Source organism: Lissotriton helveticus, chromosome 3_1 (genome assembly GCF_964261635.1).
Source record: "Lissotriton helveticus chromosome 3_1, aLisHel1.1, whole genome shotgun sequence".
Lineage (NCBI taxonomy): Eukaryota > Metazoa > Chordata > Amphibia > Caudata > Salamandridae > Lissotriton > Lissotriton helveticus.
This window is the reverse complement of record NC_136061.1, coordinates 285,271,506-285,296,675: the sequence shown is the minus strand read 5'-3', so window position 1 is coordinate 285,296,675 and position 25,170 is coordinate 285,271,506. Positions and strand designations below refer to the sequence as shown.

Below are 25,170 nucleotides of genomic sequence, written 5' to 3'. Positions count from 1 at the left end.
ACGCCGTCTCCTCATCGTGCTTCAACACCCTGCGTATGCTTCGCAAGATCTTCCGCTGGATCCCGACTGAGACCAGGAAGACTGTCACCCAGGCACTCGTCACCAGCCGACTGGACTACGGAAACGCCCACTACGCCGGAACCACAGCCAAGCTACAGAAAAGACTCCAGCGCATCCAGAACGCCTCCGCCCGACTCATCCTGGATGTCCCCCGACGCAGCCACATCTCCAGCCACCTGAGGAACCTGCACTGGCTCCCCGTCGACAAGAGGATCACGTTCCGGCTCCTCACCCATGCACACAAGTCTCTCCACGACCTGGGCCCCAAATACCTCAACGACCGCCTGACCTTCTACACGCCCACCCGCCAGCTACGGTCCACCAGCCTCGCCCTCGCAGCCGTACCACGCATCCGAAGAGCCACCGCCGGAGGAAGATCCTTCTCTTACCTGGCTGCCAAGACTTGGAACTCCCTCCCCATCCACCTTCGGCTGACCCAGGACCATCTCGCCTTCAGGAAACAACTCAAGACCTGGCTGTTCGAGCAGTAGCATACCCCTCCCCCCAAGCGCCTTGAGACCCTCCCGGGTGAGTAGTGTGCTATACAAATGGCATGATTGATTGATTGATTGATTATGACTGGATGATTTTTATCTTTCTACTGCATGCTTAAAGAGAATATATGTTTCTTTTCTTTTGAGCTCTCCCTGGGACTGCATGCCTTTCCTGAAATTCTCTCCCATTTTTCTCTAACTCCTCACTTCTCCCTGAATGCTCTATTTTCACCCCTCCCCACTCAATCTCCCTGTCCTTTTCCGCACTTTAATATGAAACACATTTCAAGATTACTGGCCAGGCATGTGCATGCGTATTTGCACATGAGTTGCCATGCCACTGCCAACGAGCATAGCAAAGCGAATAGCTCGGACATTTCAAAACAAGACCCTGTGGCTTTGCCAATGCTTGTTTTAAAAACGTTTTCCATGTGTCGGAGAGAAATAAATGGTCTTCTATTAGCTAGAGCAGAATATAGTTGAACTAATACATCACCCAGACTTTCAAGCCCTATATCAAATAGCAATCTCGTATTTTTTAATGGTTCATACCACGATTGTGCCATCTCTAAGCACTGTAAATAACAGATTTTGCTATTACACAGATTTTGGCAGGCAGGGGAGGATAGAATGTTTAATGTGCTTTGCTGGGATTTAAACCTGTGACCTCCAGATCTCTGAATGTCTGTGGCAAGCGATAAACTTACTCGGACATCCAAGCGGATATTTAAGCCATGAAAACATTTTTAAGTTCTATTTTACAGAAACCATTCATTATAAATAAATGAATGGTCTCTCTTGCCGAACACCTGGTGACCTTTTCATTGAGCTTTCGCGATCGGTATGTAGCCTTTTAGCAACCGTGATAAAGCAAACAAGCACGTTAGGCATCCAATGCCGCACATGCACGTAGCTGATTATAAGTTAGGACATTTCAGTAAATTCCTGAGTTCAGCTAGTAATATATTTCATCCAAAGCCACAGTAGAAGGCACCTAGAGGCTGTGATAAGGGGCACGTCCTTCTTGAAACGGAACTATTATTTGCCATGCAATTAACAGTTGTTAATTGGTTAATGGTAAGAAATCCTAAAGACTAGGGGGCTGATTTACAAGCCCCTTGCGCCACTTTTGCGTCACTTTTCCCATGTTAAAAATGACGCAAAAGTGGCGCAAGAGGCTTGTAAATCTGCCCCTAGGGCCTTTATTTATGAAGGCCTTGCGCCGCCGGTGCGTCACTTTTTCCCATTTTAAAAGTGGCGCACCGGCGGCGCAAGGCCTTCATAAATAAGGCCCCTAGTCCTAGTCCCAAAGGGATTAAGGAGTGCATGGAGTAGTGCTCCTGAAGTACTGTTATAAGTACCCTCCTTACCTGCCTTTGTGAATAGGCCCAAACCATATAAGAAGGGAATATTCAGCAAATAATCATCATATACTATTAGGATACACAGAAAGGACTGCGGCCTCTTTGATCCGTTAGTCATTGGGAGTCAGACATTCCGAAGCCCCTTCACACAGGCATGCGTGAGTATGGAATAGAGGACTCCGCTCCACTCCGCTAAATGCTTTTGTAAACCGGCACCACTGACCAGGTCACTGCCCCCCTCCCCAATGAATATGTTGCTCTTACTACTTACTCCTTTACCTAGAGTAAGACAACCCTTCTCACAGAGAACTCTTTGTGCATAAGGTCCCTCTCACTAGCACCGCTTCAGACATTTCTAAACTATTCCAGGACAGCGGAAACTGGTGAAGTTCTGAATGGCAGAAGTGGTTTCTGCCCTGTGTCCCTCCATGTGTCCCTGCAGTGAGCTTCGACCATGACCCGTGTGTTTGCTCCGTATACCCAGGCTGGTGTGATATCTGTAGGATACGTGGCGCAGACTCGCGTGCTCTGCTTGTGCTCAAGCTCACATGGCTAGCAGGAAGCTTTGGATACTGGCATCGTGTGGTGTTTTCATTCTCGACTAGTTTAAAGCATCGAATTCTCAGGGCACAATGAGGCAACCACGTGCATGTCTGCCTGCTCCGGAAGCCTCTGGACCCGAGTTTAGCCCCCTTAGATTACGGGAAGCCACGCCTCTTGAGGAGGGGCAGGGCTGGCTGCTTTCCCCCTCCCCATTCTATTAGTCACTAATGGGATCATACAGACCTGGCATATGTCTTGCGGTGTCTTTATGACTTAGCTTGAAGCTTTAGTCTATGTTTATTTCATATGCGGGGCCAAGGGTAAGAGAATAAAATGCCTGTCTTTCAGATTCCAACCACAAGGAAGGCTCTTAGCTGCAATTTTATGGTCACATTCCTTGTGTGTCTCGCAGAATACATATGCTGTAATTACTTTTCACTTCAGATTTATGAGTGAGCTTTTCTCGGCCTTATTAGATTTGCTGGCTGCTCTGAATGACATCTTAAGAGTTTATGAGTTCTCTGAATCATTAGTTACTCTCCTGGTCAAAGTTGCGAGGATAACTTTCAAACAATGTGCTCTCAAGCTTCTAACTGCTTCTCACCACTCTGCCCTTTCAGGTTTGATATAGACTTGTTTGCCTGATATGCATTTCCTGTTTTTTAATCTTGCCAGCCAGTCTAGGATTCTGGCCTCCTGATCCACTGTAGGCGAGTTCTTCTGCCCGTGGCCTGCTGCCTCGTGGTCCTGACCCGATCTATCGTCAAGGGCCCTATGCCCTGCTTCCACGCGGCTTGGTACCTCCCTTTATGAGAGAAGCAATACCTCAAGCTTTTGGATGACGAGCACTGATGCAAAGGTGAACCTTCTTGCTTAGGGTGGTCTTCGAATTTGTAGCTGGCTCAAGGAAGACATTGCAAGTCAGTGGTTGCAACTCATTGGAAACCAAGCCAGACATCATCAGGCCATTATTGCTTTCCACTGCACTTATGCTTTTGTTTAAGTTGGAAACTTTACACCATCTCATTCTCCCTCTACATTGCCTCATATCTTTTTCTTCAACTCTCTTGAGATCTGTAGTTTTTCAAGTTTAAAAGAAGCAGTGAAATGTTTATAGCATCATATTGAAGAAATATTGCAGAGATTTCTCTGTTAAGTGAACATCTGAAGCCATGGACCTCTACCTCGCTCTATCATGTATTTGACTACCTCTGGCGTGATCAGAATAGAGTTCAAAACCTGGGAACTCCTGCATCTCTTTCCACTTTAGACATATGGTGTCCAGCCCTCTTCATGATCTCCCCAGGGGCATTAATATTTGATTAGTACATTTCCTGATGTAATCGTCAAGCCAGCAGTACAGCCACTCTTATACCTATGCATATGCCCCAGAGTAACCGCTTACATTGCTCCTACTAACCTTACGGAGGCCCGACCTCTGGATTTGGTAAAATGCCAAATGCCCATGAAACACTAGAGAATCATCTCAAACTTAACTCATCAAAAGCTGAAATTCTCACCCTGGCAAAATCACAGCACTCTATCCTTATTACCTCTATAATTGGCACAGCCACCAACAACATTGAATGAAGTAAAAGAACAACTTGGTGTGATCATACACTTAAGCCTCTCACTTCCATCCCAAATTAACAAAGTGAAAAGAGACTTGTTCTATACAATGAGAATACTGTGACATGCGTTCTCTTACCTAGGCCTGTCACACAGGATACAGGCATCACTGGCCTTCGTGATACCCCACCTAGACTATGCCAATGGGCTGTACGTAGGACCCTCTAGAAAATTAAGCAGTGCGAAAGAAAGAATCCAGGTTGAGGCAAATTCTTAACTTAAATAGATCAGACCACACTGCCCCGACGACCACACTGTCTCAGCACTCACAGCTTTTTACTGGCTACCTGTGGCAAAAAGAATATACTTCAAAACTGTTTACATTGAACAGAAGGCTATCCATGGGATAAGACCACATTTTTTAAAGTTCAAAACTCAGTTTATAAAAAAGGAGAAAACTAGGTCAAGGACATCCCTTCCTCTAATTATCCCCCTTATAAAAAATAAAAAAAAAACGTAGGTGGAAGCTCTATCTCAGTGCAGACATGGTAACGTTGGAATAAACTCCTCAAGGGGCTAAGAATCATCAATTAGCATCGAGAATTCAAAAAAGAAATAAAGAGCTAGCTTTTCTCAAACAAAGGACCTGATTGATTGTCAGAACATAGTGCGTGACAGGTCTGAATATGTTCCTTGTTTTCCTATCCTCACATTCCTGTCTTTAGTACAACATGTGAAGGACGCACGTACATGCCGCTGTTCCAAGTCTGAAGCACACTCTCTATAACGCACACAACATTGGTCTTCCTCACTCTCCATCACAAAGGGTCCAAACATCTCTCCTCCCTCTTCAGCTGGTACATTCCAGGCAGGTCACTCAGATCCTCTTCAGCTAGGAAAGCCTCTATGCTCAGGTTCCGGAAAGTCAGATGGAGCGGTCGGTCCATCTCTGGGGCTGCTGCCAAGTTATGGAATTCCTTGCCTGCCCACATCGCTAGACTTGACTCCTTTGCCTCTTTCAAGAAATCGTTAAAAACATGGCTTTTCTGATCATAGGCTCTCTGGATTTCTGTGCTTAGGAGCTCTGTTTTTCGGGCATAGCGCTTAGATACCCTCAGGTGTAACGCTCTTTATATACATTTTCATTTTCATTTTTTAAAATTAGTCTCACTAACCTTTCTTCCATCAATGCCTTAGTACAGTAGTCTCTACCAACCTGGCCATCTTGAAAGCCCTTTGGACCTCAGTAAGAGCTACACAAGTGCTATAGAAAAGTCTTGAACCAGCCAATAATTGCCAACCAGTGCCTGTTGCCTTTCTGTTCAAACTGATTGAATTCAGCTAACTTGAAAGAAAGTATTTCTATATTTTGACACTGCACTGAGAGTTCACCCAGATCTACAATCGCAATAATGGACACCTGAAGCACTTGAATCGGATGTATGACGTTACAACGCATGCTTTTACCACGCATGCTTTTACAACGCGGTTTTTACAACGCAAACCTTTACAACGCATAGCGCTTTGGGGTGCTGGATAGTGAATAGTTTAATTTACTATTCCAACTCCAGTCCCTGTGGACACTAGGGAAGGTGTTGGATAGTAAATTAAATCTATTCCCTATCCTAGAGCGCTTCCCAGCGCAATGCGTTGTAATGGTTTTCGTTGTGAAACCTGCGTTGTAAAAGTTTCGTTGTAAAGGATGTTTCCCACTTGAATAACCCTCTTGTAATGACTGAGTAAACTTGGGGACTGTCCTCCTTCTCCATGGCGGGATCACTAGAATATTTGTCCTTCTGCCTATTGTGTGCACTTGCCCTCCAAGGAATGTTGGTTGGAGCTAAGCATCAAGTGTTCTTTCAGCAACATGGTATCACACCTATATTGCTTTCATAGTCATTAAATCAAGGCAGAAAGATTGGTATCTGCCTCAGCTTACTTATTCTGCAGCTGCTTGAATTGCTCCAAGATTTTTGTCAACTTTTGGAGGGTAGGGATCGAGGACGTGCTACTTATAGGAATCAATCAAACTGTGACTGCCTTGCTTCCATAGTCATTCATCACCTTTCTACTACAATACTGAGTTGTATACAAAACACTTCTTTTTTAATATTGAATGTGAAACCATTTTCTAGGCCTTCATCCCAGTAAGCATGGTAGATGAAGCGAAGAGGAAGCTGTCCACATCTTTCTTTATCTCATCAATGTCCACTGCTGTGGCAGATGGATTTAGATTTCTATCCAACATGGTTAATGTGGGATATGCACAGCTTTGTTTGATGGATTAACTCAACAATCTGCTAATTACCTCTCATATTACTTTACTCATTACATATTCTCTGACAACTTTGATACCATCAATGCAACATCTGAAATGACATTATTGATGACAACACTTTGCATGGCGGGGCACGAGTTATAGTTACTTTAGGGCACGAGTTACAGTTACTTGAGATAACTATAACTGGTGAATTTAGGTTGTTTTGTTTCTTTGAAATGGAATTTTTTAATTGACATTTTCATCAAACTATAATGTCTCTTTAAGCTTTGTTTTTTCAGATATAGGCAAGTGAAAAAATGCTTTTTCAATGGAAACATAGTCCTAACTATAACTACCTACTGGCAACGGCCAGTAGGTAATATGATTATATATTTAGATCACAGGGCCCCCATCCTCTGGCTTATCAAAGCCCCAGGGACTGCCACCTCCCGAGAGGTTATTAGGTATGTAGGGGGTGACCACATGACACCCCCGCAACCCAGGGACCGCCACCTCCTCTGGGCAAATGTTTATAACTAATGTGTGGGGCCCATGCAGCCCCCTGCAGCCCCCTGCAGCCCCGGGGACCGTTACCTTCCTGGGATAAATGTTTATTTAGAAGTGTGGGGGGGTCACATGGCCTCCCCTCAGTCCCGGGGACCTCCACTTCCCCAGCGCTAAACTTAAAATTAATGCAGGGGAGCGTAGGCCCTCTCCACACAGCCGCGGGGACTCCCACCTCCCTGGGGATAATTATAAAATGAATCTGGGCAGGCTGCGTGCCGTCCCCGCAGCCCCGATGCTGAAACACATTAATTTAGGGGGTCCATCATGCCCCGTGGACCACTACATCCCTGGGGCTAAGTTGTATGCTGGAGGGAGGCCACGCTGCCCCCCTCGTGGAGCAATACATGGGCCTGGGACCCGTCCCGCCAGGCCTGCCACTTGCTATGTACTGGGGTGCTCAAAACCAGTGAAATTAAGCAGTTATAGTTACTTGAGCTATAACTATAGCTTATGCCCCCACAATGCACTGCATATGATCCTATGTGCCTCCATACTCCAAATAACATTGTCTACTGGGAAATGTAGTCCAATTAAGCATTTGATACCCTCCGGTGGGTTTGTTTCCTGTATGCCCATTCAGGATATATTTATAGCCCTCCAGTGTGCTCCAGGGTTCAAAACTACATGTTCAATTCTCTGCCTGCCGTGCCATTGCAAAAGAGGGTCACTACCTCTCCTGCGGTCCTTTGTTCGATCCAGGCAGTGCGATCCCTCCACGGCCGAAGCCGCCGTGAGTAACATTTTCCAAACTTGCTTCAGATATGAGGCCGCACACCACTCGCAGGTCGGTTAACGCACCTTTTATTGAGAAACATGCAGCTTTCAAATCCTGTACTTCATCCTTTGGCCTTACGCGTTTCGAAGCATTTTCGCTTCTCATCAGAGGCCACATAACAGGAAACCAATTCATTGCGGCCACATTTCCCTCGTGATTTATTACAATTGCGATTGGCCCCAGCTGTGCCTCCATACTCCAAATAACATTGTCTACTGGGAAATGTAGTCCAATTAAGCATTTGATACCCTCCGGTGGGTTTGTTTCCTGTATGCCCATTCAGGATATATTTATAGCCCTCCAGTGTGCTCCAGGGTTCAAAACTACATGTTCAATTCTCTGCCTGCCGTGCCATTGCAAAAGAGGGTCACTACCTCTCCTGCGGTACTTTGTTCGATCCAGGCAGTGCGATCCCTCCACGGCCGAAGCCGCCGTGAGTAACATTTTCCAAACTTGCTTCAGATATGAGGCCGCACAACACTCGCAGGTCGGTTAACGCACCTTTTATTGAGAAACATCAGAGGCCACATAACAGGAAACCAATTCATTAGTTTCCTGTTATGTGGCCTCTGATGAGAAGCGAAAATGCTTCGAAACGCGTAAGGCCAAAGGATGAAGTACAGGATTTGAAAGCTGCATGTTTCTCAATAAAAGGTGCGTTAACCGACCTGCGAGTGGTGTGCGGCCTCATATCTGAAGCAAGTTTGGAAAATATATATATATATATATATATATATATATATATATATATATATATATATATATATAGACACGATCTCAACATTCTCTCACCAGGAGCCCTTATACTGGATACCAACAGCGCAGAAGAAGAGAGGAAGACCCAGGGTGCAGGTGAGCAGTGGTTTTATTCAATAACGTGGAAGGCCCACCTCAGCATAACGTTTCGGCCTACACAGAGGCTTTGGTCACATGATATATATATATACAAGTTGTGTGTGTACATAATATATATGTGTCCCTGTGTGTGTGTACATATTATATATATATATATATATATATATATATATATATATATATTGTCCTAATATTGATTTTCTTTTTGTACAAAATAGCTCTTCTGTCCTTATTGTGCCTGTACTGTATATAACTATACCACATACTGTTTCTAGTCTCAATCATCACACCACCTACTATGTGCTAGGCCTCGACTGCTATGTCTAACTATCCTGGAGAATCAAGATTTTGGAGGTAATCTTTCTGTTACAGGCCGAGTACAAAGTGTCCTGGCTCTTAGGGAATAAACCCAACCTACTTTTGACACCAGAAAACAATGATTTGTATGTAAAAAGCACACAACTGACTTCTAGGGTAAGGGACTCCCTTTAAGGGCCCTAGTTCTGTGCACCAGTGGTCAGTGTCTTGCATAGCTCTACGCTTCTGGCATGGAATGCCGTGTAAAGAACTGATGTCAGCGCGCAGGGGTGGCTTCTAAGTAGATACTGCAACGTTATTCCGGCGACCGCGACGCTAACGACGAACTCGGAGTCGACCAACGCCACCTACCAACGCGCAGGGGTACTGCTGAAGAAAAATTCATCGGATCCAGTCTGACGCCTGGGGGTAATTCTAAGTTGAGGAATCCTTAACTAATAGTCTCTTTCAGATTACATGTTTTAGGCCGCTTTTGCTTTGAATAGTTACACGTAACACGTTTTATTTTGTGCTATAATATTATTTTAGAAATGTGCTGTACATATTATTATTATTCACTTCTTTTACTTGGGATTCAGTATGAACATTTAGTACAAGATTGAACATTATGGTTCCCTGTTTTTGCAGTGATCGGTCAGCAGCATCTCCAAACGTTTTGGCACAGCCAATGTTTTTCAACACAGCACTTTTTATCATATAAACCGAGACTTGTCTTTTGGAAAACAGAGAAGAGGATTTTTGCAAAGGACAGGTCATCGAACGGGTGCCCCAGCCTTGCGTAAACAGAGTTTACACTGACGGAGCGGACCACCTAACTACAAAACAATAGGTATGGGGGCCGGTTCGAATCCCAGAGAACACTGATATATTCCTGTGCTCACGTAGTGAGGGTAGGCTTAGACAAATATATAATTCGCCGTAACAGGGCTTTTTATTGTATACAGTTTGCTTGTAATGTTCATTACTTTGCTCAGTTGTTTATGTTTTCTAATTGCAGCATAGTAGCTTAATAGTTTCAATAAATATTGTAAACTTTCCTTGTGTGTTTTGTTTGCTTATTATGGACATGCATGAGTGAGAAGCAAAAGGTGATGATCTGTTTCCACGGTTCCCTTGGGGACTAGAGTGCTGTGTTGTAGGTTGCCAATTCACCTGTTACTCTGGGAAGGTTAGGAGGGCAGGCGGGGCACTGTGAACTAGTCGGATTTGGGCCCATAGGTACTGATGTAGTATGTTGTCATAGTCCCTACATCCTGATATCCTGTGATCCCAGACACTGTTCTGTTTCCAAACAGAATCCTTGCAATGGTTGCTTACTGAAGTTATGAAACAAAAAAGCGTATTATAGTTATCCATGAGGATCCCTACAGTCGATATCTAGTAGAGATGAAAGGAAAGACTTTAACTGATACATTGGATTTGTCTCTCAAGAAAAGATTAATACCATTTAGGTTTCATATCTGAAGCTTCTGACACCAACAAAAAAATGCACCAAAAAGAGCATATGGACCAGGGTGTTAAAGGTTGTGACCAACAGACGCATGATCAAGAGTGGCTGCTTTTCCCAATCAATAATAAAGATATATTCATCCCAGAACTCCATTAAAGAATTCTTGACAACGGTCCTGATGGGCACTAAGTTGTTACAAATGGTGGGTCAGGGGAGTGTTTTGTTTAATACTGGAGCTATTATGGCCCTCTGGAGAGGAAGCCGGAATAACACAAGTAGAGTGAGGACAGGTTAAACACTCTGGCCACTGTAGACCTCAAGGCCTCCACAAGAGATTTAACCAACAGTGCTGGGAGAGAGGATCTATAATCCCTCTTGAAAGTGCAGGCGAGTAAAACTGCTGCTTTGTATTTCACCTGAATGCAATGCGCTCAGGGCAGAGCTAGTTTACGGCTACTCTGATGGCAGCGCATTCACCATAATAGGGCGCACTTTCCCTGTCTGCACAATGAGCACCTGTTTTAAGGCGTGCCGTGGAATAAAGAGGGATAGTGGGCCCTTATAGTAATTGTAGCCCAGGTCCTTTTCAGCAACTTAGTCCACAATGACTGTTCAAAACCACAAATGAGGTAGGTCCAAGCTCTGGGTCCTCAAGATGTACTAGCTTCTGGAAGCGTTTGGAGGACAGCTATGGTTCTATGTAAAGTGCCTTTTGTTATCTTTGTCGAGCTCCTCTAAGAATCATCACAATTAAAACATATTCTTTATGTCATTCAACAATAACTTTAAATAGGTCAGTATTATAGCCTCACAAAAATCTTTAAAAAACAGAGCCCTTCCATTTATCATTTTTCCACGAATATCATTAAAACAGATAAGTATATATATATTATACAGAATATTAGTATTCTTTTGAAAATTGCTCTACATAAACAATATGTCACAAAAAATGCATAACGTATTATTTCTTCATCATGGTAAGAATGGCAATATTTCCAACATTTCCTCCGCACAAATGCAAAAAATGCTTACTCTTCACAGCCCTTTGAATATCCATCCCTCTGGTCTTCTGCACAGACACGTCCCTCTGTCAAGCCCTGCTGTGTTGCAATCCCATTCCCGCGTGGACAGGTGGCAGTAGGTTAAGTCACTAGTATAGATTCTGTACAACCTAGCTGTATTTGCATTTATGTCTTATTAAAAATAGATTGTAGTGCTCATGTACTGCCAAGTAACTATAAAAATATCTACATTCATCCAACTAGGTTGACTGCTATGAAAGTAGCTTTACCTTATGGTTCTGATAGGACGTCACAGAGATGAAGGAAGTTTCTGGAAACACATGTGTACAGAAGGCAGTGTTTTTAGAGCCAAAAGCATTGTTTTCATCTGCTTTGACGATGTGGAGTCGGGGCTGGTATTTGTGCATCGAATTTAGAATGATCTGTGAAAAAGGAAAAAAATGTAGCTTTAAAAAATATTATTTGCATCACATTTGCAATTCAGTGATAGAGCAAAATAGAAACAGCAGCTCCTTCATCTGTATCTGAAACCAGATGTGGATTGTTAGGGCCTAGCCTGCGAGTGCATGGGCTAGATCATATACCTCGCTTGCGAGATACTGTTGTATCCAAAAAGGGCTTAGAGCCCGCCCACTGTTTTACCATGTGTTGGATATAGGCCACTCTTCTTACAGCCTCCTTAATGGGCCAGTGCAAGAGAAACAAACACAATTACTATCATTACTGTGGAGCAGGGGCCAAGCGCAGATTGATTCAGGTTAATCTGTCACTCATCGTGGAGCCGGCAGTGTCATTGTTGAGGTACTTTAGTGGGACCGCTATGGTGATAGATATGTAGCTTGGTTGTCTCGTCTAAGAGCATTTCATATAGTCTTTTTTTTTTTTACTTTGCATTCTGGTTTCATGGCTCACGAGCGCCCGTGTCTCCATTATCCCCTCTTCAGAAGTGAAATAGTCCAAGCTGCTAAGTGCTCATTGCCCTGTGATCCCATCAACCAGTACTGGTACTTTAGGCAAAGGGACTTTGCATTCTGGGGCTTGTAGTTTCATCTTTTCAGGTGGAACTGGAAGATGTCTTTTAATTTATATTATTTGTACTGCACACCTTTCCTTTAAATTGCGTTAAGGTATCTATGTTTCTTCGGCTAGGGAAGAATGGATCAGTCCACCAACTCAGGGACCCGAACGTCTCAGTACGCTGCTGGCACACAGTCCGGATTAGCTTTAGGTGTTACATGTGTGATGTGGGACCACATAGCAAAAAAGTCTACCCTCTATTCCTTGTCAATGAGAGAGTGAGAGGAAAGACACGAAGAGAGGACAGTGAGGTGAGAAAATGTGGAAAGAGCGAGTGAGTGTATAATAAGAACAGGACTACGTGAATAATCCGATTTTGCAGCTACTGCATTTTCTGCGTATTGCAGATTTAAAAGATTTTTTTTCTGTTGCTGGCGATAGAGCGGGTGTGAGTCCCTCCACCTGACATACAATACAAATTAAAAATGCTCTGACGCGGCCAGCACTTTTTAAAAACCTTTCAGCTGTGCTGCTTTGCAACATGGCTAAAAACATTGGCAAAGGCAATAGCTTGCATGGGCAAGACCAATTGACTTTGCCAAATGCTAGTTTTTTTCTGGAGTGAAGGTTTCTAGTGAGAGCAATTTTGATTAAAAACACAATCTACTAGGAGTAATACATTCCAGTACAAAATGTATTGTTTCCCCTCATAATACAGTGTATGAGATGTTTCGTCCAGTGATTCTCTGTATATTTTGTTGCATGCCTTGAAAAACATTTTGGGCTTGTTTCAGTTTTGTTTTTCTAAAAAGATGCGGTTGAGAAAGGTACATAAACAACTGTACTGGGGTCCCCAAAAAGAGTAACGTCCAGAGTTAAGTGTGATTGTTGGCAATCACTGGCGGCACTCGCGGGTCAGCACTTATTCAGGGCAAGCTTTGAATGCCTACAAGAACTAAAGGTCTGGCCTATACTTTGCCGATATGCTTTAGCCATGTTGTACACCAGCGTGGCTGCTGTTCAGCATGGCTAAAGGTTAATGGCGTAAAGGAGAGTGGTGTGGAGTGGAGTGTCCTAGAGTGAAGTAGAGAGAGTGTTATGGAGTGTTGTGGAGGGGGTAGAGTGGAAGGGTGTAGAGTGGAGTAGAGTGTCAAAAAGTGGAGTGACATAGTGTCATGGAGTGGTGTTGAGGGTGTTCACAGTGGAGTAGGGTGGCATAGAGTAGGTTGTCGTAAAGTGAAGTGGCATGGATTGTCGTAGTGCAGGAGAGTGAAATGGCATGGAGTGGAGTCGAGTGTTGTAGAGTGGAATGGCACAGAGTAGAGTGGAGTGGCATAGAGTGTCATAGAGATGAGTGGCATAAAGTGGAGTCCAGTCAGGTAGAGTGGAGTAATGGAGTGCAGTAGAGTGGAGTACTGTGTCATAGAATAGAATGGAGTAAAGTAGCATGGAGTGGCAAAGAGGGAGCTGTATAGAGCGTCATAAAGTGGAGTAGTGTTGTAGAGTGTTGTAGAGTGGAGTGGCATGTGGTGGAGTAGAGTGTCAAAGTGGAGTATCATAGAGTGGAGTGGCGTACAGTAGTGCACTGTCGTAGAGTGGCCTGGAGTGAAGTGGCATAAAGTACAGTGGTTTTAAAGTAGACTGGCATAGAATGCACTGGTTTTGAGTAAAGTAGCATAGAGTGCATTGGGGTGGAGTGCATTGACATAAAGTAGAGTGGCATTCAGTGCAGTGGCGTAGAGTGGAGTGGGGCAGAGTAGACTGCAGTGGCGTAAAGTAGATTGTTTCAGAGTTGTGAAGTGGCTCAGAGTGGAGTAGTGCAGAGGTGTAGCATACGTTGGCATGGAGTACAGTGGCATAGAGTAGAGTGGTGTAGAGTGCAGTGGTGCAGAATACATTAGAGTGGTGTGTAGTGATGCAGAGTATAGTGGTATAGAGTGCAGTGGCATGGAGTGTAGTGGCATAGAGTGCAGTGGCATGGAGTAGGGTGGTGCAGAATAGAGTGGTGTAGAGTATAGTGGTACAGAGAGCAGGGGCATAGATTACAGTGGTACAGAGTAGAATAGAGCAGCGTAGAGTTCACTGATGTAAAGCACAATGGTGTAGAGTGGCATAGTGTGCAGTGGCATAGGGTGTTGCAGAGTACAGTATAGAGGTGTAGAGAGAGTGCAGTGGTGCAGAGTTTGAGTTTAAGTTTAAAATATTTATAAAAGCGCACTTTCACCAGCGGTTTCATGGCGCTGCAACAAACAAATCCCTGAGGGGGAAGACAGAAAATAACTAAAAAAGAAAAGGAACAGAACAAAGGCCAACCTAGTTAAAAGATTGAGCGAATAGATGGGCTTTAAGTTTCTTACGGAATTGAGGGTAATGAGTCAGAGATCTAAGCTCTAGAGGCAGGGAATTCCACATGACTGGGGCAAGGGTCGCAAACTTTGATCCTCCCCATTTCTTCCTCCGAAAACGGGAGACTGATAACAAGGATTGTGTGGATGACCGTAGATCCCTAGTAGGAACATAGGGAACGATCTCCGATGTAATAAAGGCCGGAGCCGCGCCCAGTCGAGCTTGAAAGGTGATGGAAGCGAGCTTAAACTGGACGCGTTCACGGATAGGGAGCCAGTGCAGGGATTTGAGAAGGGGTGTAACGTGGTGAGATTTTGGGAGATTGAACACCAGCCGTGCCGCCTGGTTCTGGATCAGCTGTAAGCGCTTTAGACAGTATGCAGGAATACCTGCATACAGGGCGTTACCGTAATCCAGGCGGGAAATGACCATCGCCAAGATGATCAGTTTCAAGGCATCGAAAGAAAAAAAACGAGATACCTTGCGGATGGTGCGTAGTGACAAAAAGGAAGAGGAAACCACAGAACTAACCTGGGAGTGGAGAGTAAGCTGGGTGTTAAGTTTAATACCTAGAGCTTTAACCGAGGTAGAAGGGGCCGGGGGAGAGCCTAGGGAAGGGGGCCAGAAAAGAGAAGACCAGGGACTGGAGCAACCACCCGTCAACACCAACTCAGTTTTATCCGGGTTGAGCTTCAGGTGGTTGCAACTCATCCAGTCCCGGATAAAAATCATAATAGACTGAAAGTTTGAAATGGAAACAGAGGAAGAAGACAGATTGAAAACAAGTTGGAGGTCATCCGCATAATTGTACACGTTGACCTCCATTTGCTGTAACGAAAAAATAAGGGGGGCGATATAGATGTTAAACAAAAGAGGTGAGAGGGAAGAGCCTTGGGGGACCCCGCACTGGACTTTCCGGAAGTCCGCGGAAAAATCACCCAGGCGAACAGCCTGGGTGCGGTCCCTCAGGAAGGAGGACAACCATAGCAGAGCGGTGCCCCCGATCCCCGCCGCCCCGACACGGGAGAGTAAGATGGTATGGTCAACCGTGTCAAAGGCGGCTGAGAGATCGAGGAGAACCAAGGCCTGGGCCTGGTTGGTATCCATTCCCTCCCTGAGGTTGTCGAGGACCGAGAGAACTACGGACTCCGTAGAGTGTGCGGGGCGGAAGCCGGCCTAGCGGGAAGCCAAAGCCCCATGTTCCTCAACAAAGGTGCTCAAAAACTTGGTGACATGGCGTTCGAGCACCTTAGCCAGGAATGGTAGGAGAGAGATGGGGCGATAATTGGCAGGGACCGAGGGGTCTGAGCCAGGCTTCTTTAAAATGGGGATAATGACAGGTGTCTTCAGTGAGTTGGGTACGACTCCCTGGGAAAGAGAACTGTTAAGGAAGTGAAGGGGGGGGGGGTCTGGACAGGTTGTGTAAATATGACGAAGAATGTGCGCGGGGCAAACATCCAATGGGGACCCAGATTTGACCAAGGGAATAATCGAGGTCAAAGATTCTTTAGTAAGGAGGGGAAGGGCATCGAGTTGTCCCTTAGGTGGTGGACTTTGAGGGTCAACAAAAGTCGGGGAAGGTAAAGGAATGTTGGCTTTAATAGTTGCAATCTTCTCAATAAAAAAATTATTTAGGGAATGACAAAGGTCCTGGGAGGGGGAGGGCTTGAGAGATGTCCTGTCAGAGAAGGCCAAACTATGGACTATCGAGAAGATTTCCATCGGCCGATTCTCAGCTGTGAGGATTTTAGAGGAGAAATAGGCATAGAGTAGTTGGCATAGAGCGCAGTAGCATTGAGTAGAGTGGGACAGAGTAGAGTGTCGTAGAGTAGCGGAGTGCAGTGGCATATAATGGCATAGGGTGCAGTGGCATAGAGTAGATTGTTTCAGAGTAGATTGAAGTGGCGTAGAGGGACGAAGTGCAGGGTAAATTGCAGAGCCATAGAGTAGTGGCATACAGTAGAGTGATGCAGAGCAGAGAGGCATAGAGTGGAGTAGCGTGGTGTAGAGTAGATGATTTCAGAGTAGGGTGGCACAGAGTGCAGTGTTGCAGAGTAGACTGTCATAGAGTGCAGTGGGGTCTAGTAGAGTGGCGTAGAGTGCATTGGTGTGGAGTGCAGGGGTATAGAGTAGTGCAGAATAGATGGGCATAGAGAGCAGTGGCGTAGAGTATAGCGATGCAGAGTAGAATAGAGTGGTGGACAATACAATTACATAAAGTACAATCACAAAGTGCAGTGGCGTAAAGTGTTGTAGAGTACAGCAATGCAGAGTAGAATAGAGTGGCGTACAGTACAGTGAAGTAGAGTACAATGGCATATACTGCAGTGGTGTCAAGTGTTGTAGAGTATAGTGGAGTAGAGTGCAGTGGTGCAGAGTAGATTGGCATAGAGTGCATTAGTTTTGAGCTAAGTGGTGTAGAGTGAATTGGCGTAGAGGGCAGTGCTATACAGAGTAGTGGCGTAGAGTAGATTGTTTCAGAGAAGAGTGAAGTGGTAGAGTGGCGTAAAGTGCAGAGTAGATTAGAGTGGCATAGAGTGCACTGGCATAGAGTGGAGTGGTACAGATTAGAGTGATGCAGTCGAGTAGTGTAGCCTGCAGTGGCAAAGAGTGCAGTGGTGCATAGTAGAGTAATGTGCATTAGCATAAATCAGAGTGGTGTAGAGTAGAGAGGTGTGGAGTGGCGTAGAGTGAAGTGGCACAGAGTGGTATGGCGCTGAGTGCAGTGGTGATGAGTGCAGTGGCGTAAAGCACATTATTTCAGAGTAAAGTGGAGTGGTGCATGGTAGAGTAGAGTGGCGTAGAGTAGAGTGGTGTACAGTGCAGAGTAGATTAGAATGGTACAGACTGGATTGGCATTGAATGCAGTGGTATAGAGTGGGGTGGTACAGAGTAGAGTGCATTAGCGTAGAATGCAGTAGCATACAGTTAAGTGTTGCACAGTAGAGTGGCATAGAGGGGAGTGGCAAAGAGTGCAGTGGTGCATGGTAGAGTAGAGTGGTGTAGAGTAGGGAGGCATAGAGTGAAGTGGCGTAGAGTGGAGTGGTGTAGAGTGCAGTGGTGCAGTGTAGAGTGGAGTGATGCAGTGTGGAGTGGAGTAGCGTAGGGTGGAGTGGTACAGAGTAGAGTGTTGTAGAGTAGGGGAGCGTAGAGTGCAGTGGCGCAGAGTGGCATATAATGCAGACAACACATTTTCAATTGAAACGGTCATTACATTTGCACAGACATACACTTTTACTGATAAAAATATACAGCACACAAACAATAATGTGTCGAAATGTAATCACCTAGTGTATTCATTTGTTTTGATCATTTTAAAATATTTATTTATATTTATTTGTTTCCACCACACTTCAGAATTACCCCAAAAATGTGCTTCATTTTGTCTTTTTGTAATTCTGATATATTCTGAAAGAACTGCACATTTCATTCAGACATTTAAATTTTGTTGTGTGCTAAAATAAACATAACATCCTACAGCGTTCCTCAAGCACACCTCCAGAAGACAGCATGGTTGTCACATAAATTCTCTCACTTTGAAATCAGAGAAAGAAAAATCAATACCAAGCTCCCTAGAAGACATAGCCTGACAGTTGACATCTGTCTTTAAATGCACAGCAAATGTGACAAGATAGGAACTAGATTTAAAGGCCTACTTATGGAAATTGAACACTGGTGGAAGAATACAGTAAACAGAGTCAGGGCAACAGAAAGGACAAACCAAGCTGGACAGCCTAAAACAAATAGAGTCAGCAAATAGAAAGCAAGCAAATGTGTGTTACAAACAACAAAGCCAAGGGTAACCAATGGGTGGGATGCATTCCCAGGGAAGCTTTTTCAAAAGTTGCACTGTCTGGAAAGCTTCGACCTAAAAGAGGCAGAAAGTCTAGAACTAAATTTAATTTTACATTTCACAACTCCTGTGCTTTGGCACTATGACATAGAACACCATTATCTTTTTTCAGCCCACAGCATTATGCATTTTGGGGCTTGTACGTTTGCTTTAAACACTTTCATTATGGGCTCAAAACCTCAGTATGCAAAATTGGTTAGATGTGTTGTGCAAGACGTGGAGCACTTGTCATCTGGGTTTTAAATTTTGCACAGACACCTTCTCCATTTCAATAACTGCTTGTTAGACGTGTAAAACAAAAAGTAAACCCTTCTCACATATTTTGTGAGGGTTCACTCATTTACTCACATCATACATTAAAATAAGCATTGGCAATATGGATCGGTTTTTCTTTATGCGTAGTGGAAAGTTTTACAGCAAGCTTCACAACACAGTAACGGTACAACATGGACAGCCTCAGCTCAACCTTCCCTAACATAACCAATAGGTTTCACCTCTGGGTCCGTATAAGTGTTCAGCCATGCAATACATTATACTGGGTCCTGTGCCGCCAGGGATTGAAGAGCTTTACAATTACTTCACAGTGGTCATGCAGTCTGATTCAGGAATACATGCTTGCCTCAGGAAACATTTATGCACACATTCTAAGGCTTTTTAACGCACAGACAGAAAGCCAAGTGCCTCGATGCAAGTAAACAGCACTATAACATTCTGTGTATAACTGCGTCACTAGAGGATTGAACAGCCTATAAAAAAAGCAGTGAAGTCCTTTCCAATGGCGGAGACGTCACAACCCTCCTCCCGCAGGCCTCGAGACACCAGGCGTCCTTATCCAGAGTTTTCTATTCAAAGCACTGCTCGCATCATCGGTCTACCAGCAAGCCACCAGCTCCGCCCTCTGTCCCAGACCCATAGGTATAGGAGCACTGGACATAGCAGCAACAACAAATGTCTGGTAGAGAAGAAATAATGAATAAACAGGGACAGCGTCGGAATCACTTAATCTCTGTGCACATAAAACAAAAAAATTACCGGAACTTGTGTAATGTAACTGCTGCTTTTGTAAAGCACTTCAATAACTGTGGGTCAGTCGAGTTCGCGCTCTATAAAAAATGTCCCCAAAAATGAATCGGACATTGTGTAATATAACTAGCTCTCATGTAATGCGATTCAACACCTTTGGGTTGTTCGTGATCACATCATATAAGCAAGCTTCAGATAAAAATGCAACTGGAATTGCCCAAGCCTTGCCCTTAAGTGTGCTGCAAAGTTGCGCTGCTGAAGGTCAGGCTACCAAGGCTTGCTAAAGCAAAAAGCAGCAAAGCTGGAGGGGTTTGGGGAAATCCTCGCACTGTGAGGTCAGAGAAAATTAAAGAGCCGCCCTCAAAAATAGCATCTGAAGCGTCTGACATTTCAACTCTGTATTTGAACGGGATGGGGACATTAAGTGATGGGTGCCGAAACTGAACCACCGAAGACGGCCAAAAAGTGACACGAGCAACAATCAAAGAAAAAAAAATAGTCCCCCAAATGAATACAAAACTCAGAAGCATAATGTTAACAGTAACTGGGTGGTGCTCTGTGGGAGGAAACCAAACACAAAAAAGAGGGACAAAGAGGAAGGATTAACCACTAGCAAGCAAGTATTTTTGAAAACAATCGAAGGGAGGAATAACAAGCCCGCAGAGTGGAAGAGGCAGCGCATGAACTGCCTAGGGTCAACCTAAAAATGGGTGGATGTAGCAAAAGGAACTTCACACGATTCTCTCACACATAGAGAACAGATACAACACAGCAAGCTAACATACTAACAAGGGAGCGAGAAGTGTTAAAATTTGATTATAATGAACAAACATACAAGAAGTACAAGACTTCTGCATGTAACAGACAAACCTCTTATAGAATTACCTCATCCTCGGCTCCACCCCCTCAGCCTGGAACGACTCCTGGTAGCCAACATCGCTGGGAACAACCCCGACACCTACTGACCACGCACGCAACCTCGGGGTCATCTTCGACACCACCCGGACCATGACCAAGCAGGTCAATGCTGTCTCCTTATCCTGTTTCAACACCCTCCGAATGCTCCGCAGGATCTTCAAGTGGATCCCCACCGAAACGAGAAAAACTGTTACCCAAGCCCTCATCACCAGCAGACTGGACTACGGAAATGCCCTCTACACAGGAACGACAACCAAGCTCCTGAGACAGCTTCAACGCATCCAGAACGCCTTGGCACGGCTGATCCTTGACATCCCCCGCCACAGCCACATCACACCCCACCTAAGAGACCTACACTGGCTCCCCGTCAACAAGAGGATAACCTTCAAACTCCTCACCCACGCACACAAAACCCTCCACAACGCCGGCCCAGCATACCTCAACAGATGACTCAGCTTCCACACCCCCACCCGCAACCTCTGCTCAGCCGGCCTCACCCTCGCCACAGTCCCCCGCATCCGAAGAACGACCGCCGGCAGCAGATCCTTCTCCCACCTCGCCGCCAAGACCTGGAACACCCTCCCCACCAACCTACGACAGACCCAAGACCTACTGGCCTTCAGAAGACTTCTCAAGACTTGGCTCTTCGACCATTAGCAGCTCTCCCCCCCAGCACCTTGAGACCCTCACGGGTATGTAACGCGCTTTACAAATACCCTGATTGATTGATTGATTGATTGATTGATCTGGAAAAGCAGCTCCATGAAGGTTGAGGAGAATAGCTCTTAGCTCAGCCTGAACCTTCGCCCCGCAGCGAGTATCACTGACTGCTGCTCTATTTATACATTTTACATAAAAAAGGTGTATTTTGGATTGTTTCACTTTAGTACCTTGCAATATATCACTGGTCTAAATGACCTTTATTAAAATGACTGAACTACGCCCTTTCTCCTGCGACGAATTTATTAATGACTTAAGTTGTCTTGTTGCATCTCAGTCTTTCGTTTTTTTATAAATAGAGCAATATTATGATCTATTAAACCCTACACAAAAAGGGTTGTTGTAGAGAGTACATCCTGAATTATTTCAAGGTGCTCTCAACATAAAGAATTATTGTGCCGTTCAGATCCTGCATGGATATCAAATCGTTTCCCCCTTCATCCCTGATGACAATTTAATTGTGGCACTAGAGCAAGTCGGGTGTCTTGTGCCTTTATTGTTGTTATAAATAGAGCAATATTATGGTATATTAAACTATATACATGAGAGGTTTGTGTACAGTGCGCATCTTGAACTGAATTATTTCAAGGCGTTCTCAATTGTGATGATCACTGAAAAGGAAGCAGAGGGAAGAAAAGTAATTGTCCAGGGTCACAAACTTTGGTCAAGCTGGGAAGCTGCGATTGAAACCATGATATCTGAGTCAGTGCCCCTCTACCAGTTTTGCACTGGGTCAAAAAAAGCTAGTGACTGAACTGGGCAGGTAATGTACATGTATTCAAAATATCCCTCTCCACAGTTTAAATAACTATGCTCTAGACAGGCACAAAGGTGCCAACCGCTACGAAAAGATTTTGAACATGTGCGCATCAGGCTCTGTGCATTCCCAGCCTCGGTGCTTCTCCTGTTCAGAACGCTGAGGGCCTCTGTTGTGGGGGTGGTGACAGTGAAAGTGAGCATGAAAGAGAAAAAGTATTGTTGACAGGTGGTGGACAGCCCATGTGACATGAGATGTCTTGTGAGGGATTGAAAGGTAAAGTAGTGGGAAGCACTCCTGAATATGAAGGATGGTAAAGTCTGCAAGTTAAAGGGTGGATGTGTGTTTGGTGGAGAGGTCACCACTGGTATTGTGTAATTGTGTGGCCATCAAGGATTAAGTCATCAAAAATGGGTGATGATGGTGTGAGCCCGGTCTCTCTGTCAAAGGAAACATCTGGGTTTGTGTTGGGGATGCGATCAGCAATGTTGGTTTGCTGTCCGTGGACTGATAGTATGATTATTAGCATGAGAGCGAGGTAGGAATACTGTAGGCATGGCATTGTGTGTATTTCTTTTAGTGATATGGATGAATTTGTTTGGCAATAACATTTCCCATGATTGCTCAACATGCTTTGGTCCAGACACTATGACTGAAGGTGAACCTTTGAAACACATCACGACAGACACTGAGGCGAAGGGTGGCCTTGAAGTGTCTCGCCTATTGCCTCATAATAGGTAGTTCCTACCAGCTGCATGGACTTGATGACGTTTTGAAAATAAAATGAAAATCAGATGTTAAAACATTTTAATGGAGCTTTCTGCATTTGTTTGTGCTCTGCCTCGATACCTGACTTGTAATCCCAGCTTCCACGGTGAACAACACTTACAACGCAACTTTTACATCGCAGAGCCTTTACAACGCAACCATTACAACGCAAACTATTACAACGCATTGCTCTGGGGGGCGCTCTAGGATAGGGAATAGGTTAATTTACTATCCAATAACCTTCCCTAGTGTCCACGGGGACTGGAGTTGGAATAGTAAATTAAACTATTCACTATCCAGCACCCCAAAGCACTATGCGTTGTAATGGACTGCGTTGTAATACTTACGTTGTAAAGGCATGCGATGTAAAAGCATGCGTTGTAATGTCATACATCCGCTTCCACACTTAATGAAACTTGGGGACCCATGCCAAGTAACCAGAATCCTGTGCATCATTTCGCTTATCTGTCAAAAATGGGACATTTATAAACAGGCTGCCCTCAGCTATTTAGTTCAGTTTACAAATGTTGTCAGGCGCCAGGACGCCCCTTTGCTGGGGCAGCTGTGCGCCGAATAAATGTTTATAACATAACATAACATAACAAATCACTAGACTGGCACCAACATGGGCACGAGCAGTAATGCTTCGAAATTCTTCAGTATTGTTGGTATTCTCGTGTGCCTGGTTGGCCGCATCAGTTTTGCATTTGCATATCATTCTTACTATGTTTAATTAAGTTACATGTTTTATATTTAGCAGTTGAAGTTGCGTGAATCTCCTGCTAAAGGCTGGACGTTAGTGTGTGAGCTCTTGCAATAAAGTCTATACCTCTACCAGTTCTACATCTTCTTGGTCACTACAGCCGTCTCCAGAGGAGACTGCCTCTCAGGGCAGGTCTTTCTGTACTAAGTACATGGTGAAGCACCAGCAACATCTCCCTCTGCAATGTATCTATCTGCTACAGTGCCATAAAACCATCACTATACCTTTAAATGTACCCCCTCCCCCTCAGCAAACTTGGGGATGGAGAAGCAAGCCTGTCTAGTCTGCCTCATACTTAGTGGTTACATTCAATATGTATTTACAGTGGAGCAGCCGACTGCCAAGCCACTCATACGCCCACACACATGTCATTATATCAGTACACCCCATTGCCTAGTATTACACAAACACACACACACCCGTTCAAATATCAATACACACATCACACCAGCACAGTCTCTGCTGCACACAAACACACCCCATAACAATTCAAATTAACATACACAACCACACCTCATCTCACATTGGGCCACATGTGTCAAAATAGCATTTTGCGATTACCAAATAGCGATTTCTACTAAATCGCTATTTGGTAATCGCAAATGCTAAGTATTATAGATTCGCCAACGATTTGGGCGATTCCTTAATATTACCTAATAGTGATTCTGTAAATAGAAAATCGCTATTAGGTAATATTACTCTATTCGTTCCTATGGGCCGAAAGGCCCAAAGGTGCGATTAGTATTGCATTCGCTAATTTGCGATTACCTAACTAGTAATCACAAATTAGCGAATGCAAAGCCAAGGGTGCCCAGGGGCCTTAGCTCCTCCCCTCGAAGCATCCCCCCAAAAATGTATGTGCACATGTAAAGCGCACACATACCCTAGGAACATGTGTGCGCTACATGGCACTTTTTCAAAGTTTTCACATGGTTACCATCGACTTGAGGTTGATGATAATTGCATTTGCCTAAATGCACAGTTTGCATTTGGAAAATCCTTCATACATGTGCTTACAAAATCGTAAATTGCGATTATCTAAATTTGCGACTACAAAGCCTTTCATACATCACTTAAAGGCTATTTTGCATTCGCAAACGGCCGAATTTTGCGATTTGCACCATTTGCAAATGCAGAATTGTTTCCTACATGTGGCCCATTAACACTTCCCACCACACACATATACTGTCACACACAACCAATACCATCACACACCACATTCCATAACTTCTACACACACACTCGGACCATGAGATATCACACTCACGATGTCACACTAACACACAGAAAGAAGCTTGCACTGCTACTGTCTGTGCCACTGCTGCTGGACAATACCTGTCCTATAATGTGGTTTTACTAAGGTCGCTTGCCCTACTGCTTGCCATATTGTAACTGCATAGTGTATTAGTGAAGCTAACATGCTTATGTTGGGGCCAGGCACAGGCAGAGGAAACAGAAGCAGCATCTGCAGCTGAAATCAGAGAGAAAGCATGTGGGCTTTGAGGATTCATACCTGACAGAACCAAACTCCGCTACTGTAACTGCTTTTTATATCACTAAAGTAGAGGGTTTTTTTTTGGTTTTACTGTTGACATTTTCCAGACACCCCAGAAGAAAGATTCTGGAATTTCCAACGTTTTTATGAGCGTGCATCGGTTTCTGTTAACCATTGGGTTGCCATGTTTCAGGCAGAAATCACCTTTGATGCTTCCCCACCACACTGTTGAA

The 25,170-nt window shown here is 44.5% G+C and overlaps 1 protein-coding gene across 3 annotated transcripts in view; it reads right to left on the bottom strand.

Annotated features, from left to right (window-relative positions):
• TBX4 (T-box transcription factor 4) overlaps nucleotides 1-25,170 on the bottom strand; it is a 758,647-nt gene that overhangs the window by 14,262 nt on the left and 719,215 nt on the right. For all 3 annotated transcript variants that reach the window (XM_078679815.1, XM_078679816.1, XM_078679814.1), the window contains exon 6: nucleotides 11,547-11,699. In XM_078679815.1, the coding sequence (XP_078535941.1) occupies nucleotides 11,547-11,699 (153 nt within the window). The remainder of the gene's footprint in view (nucleotides 1-11,546; nucleotides 11,700-25,170) is intronic.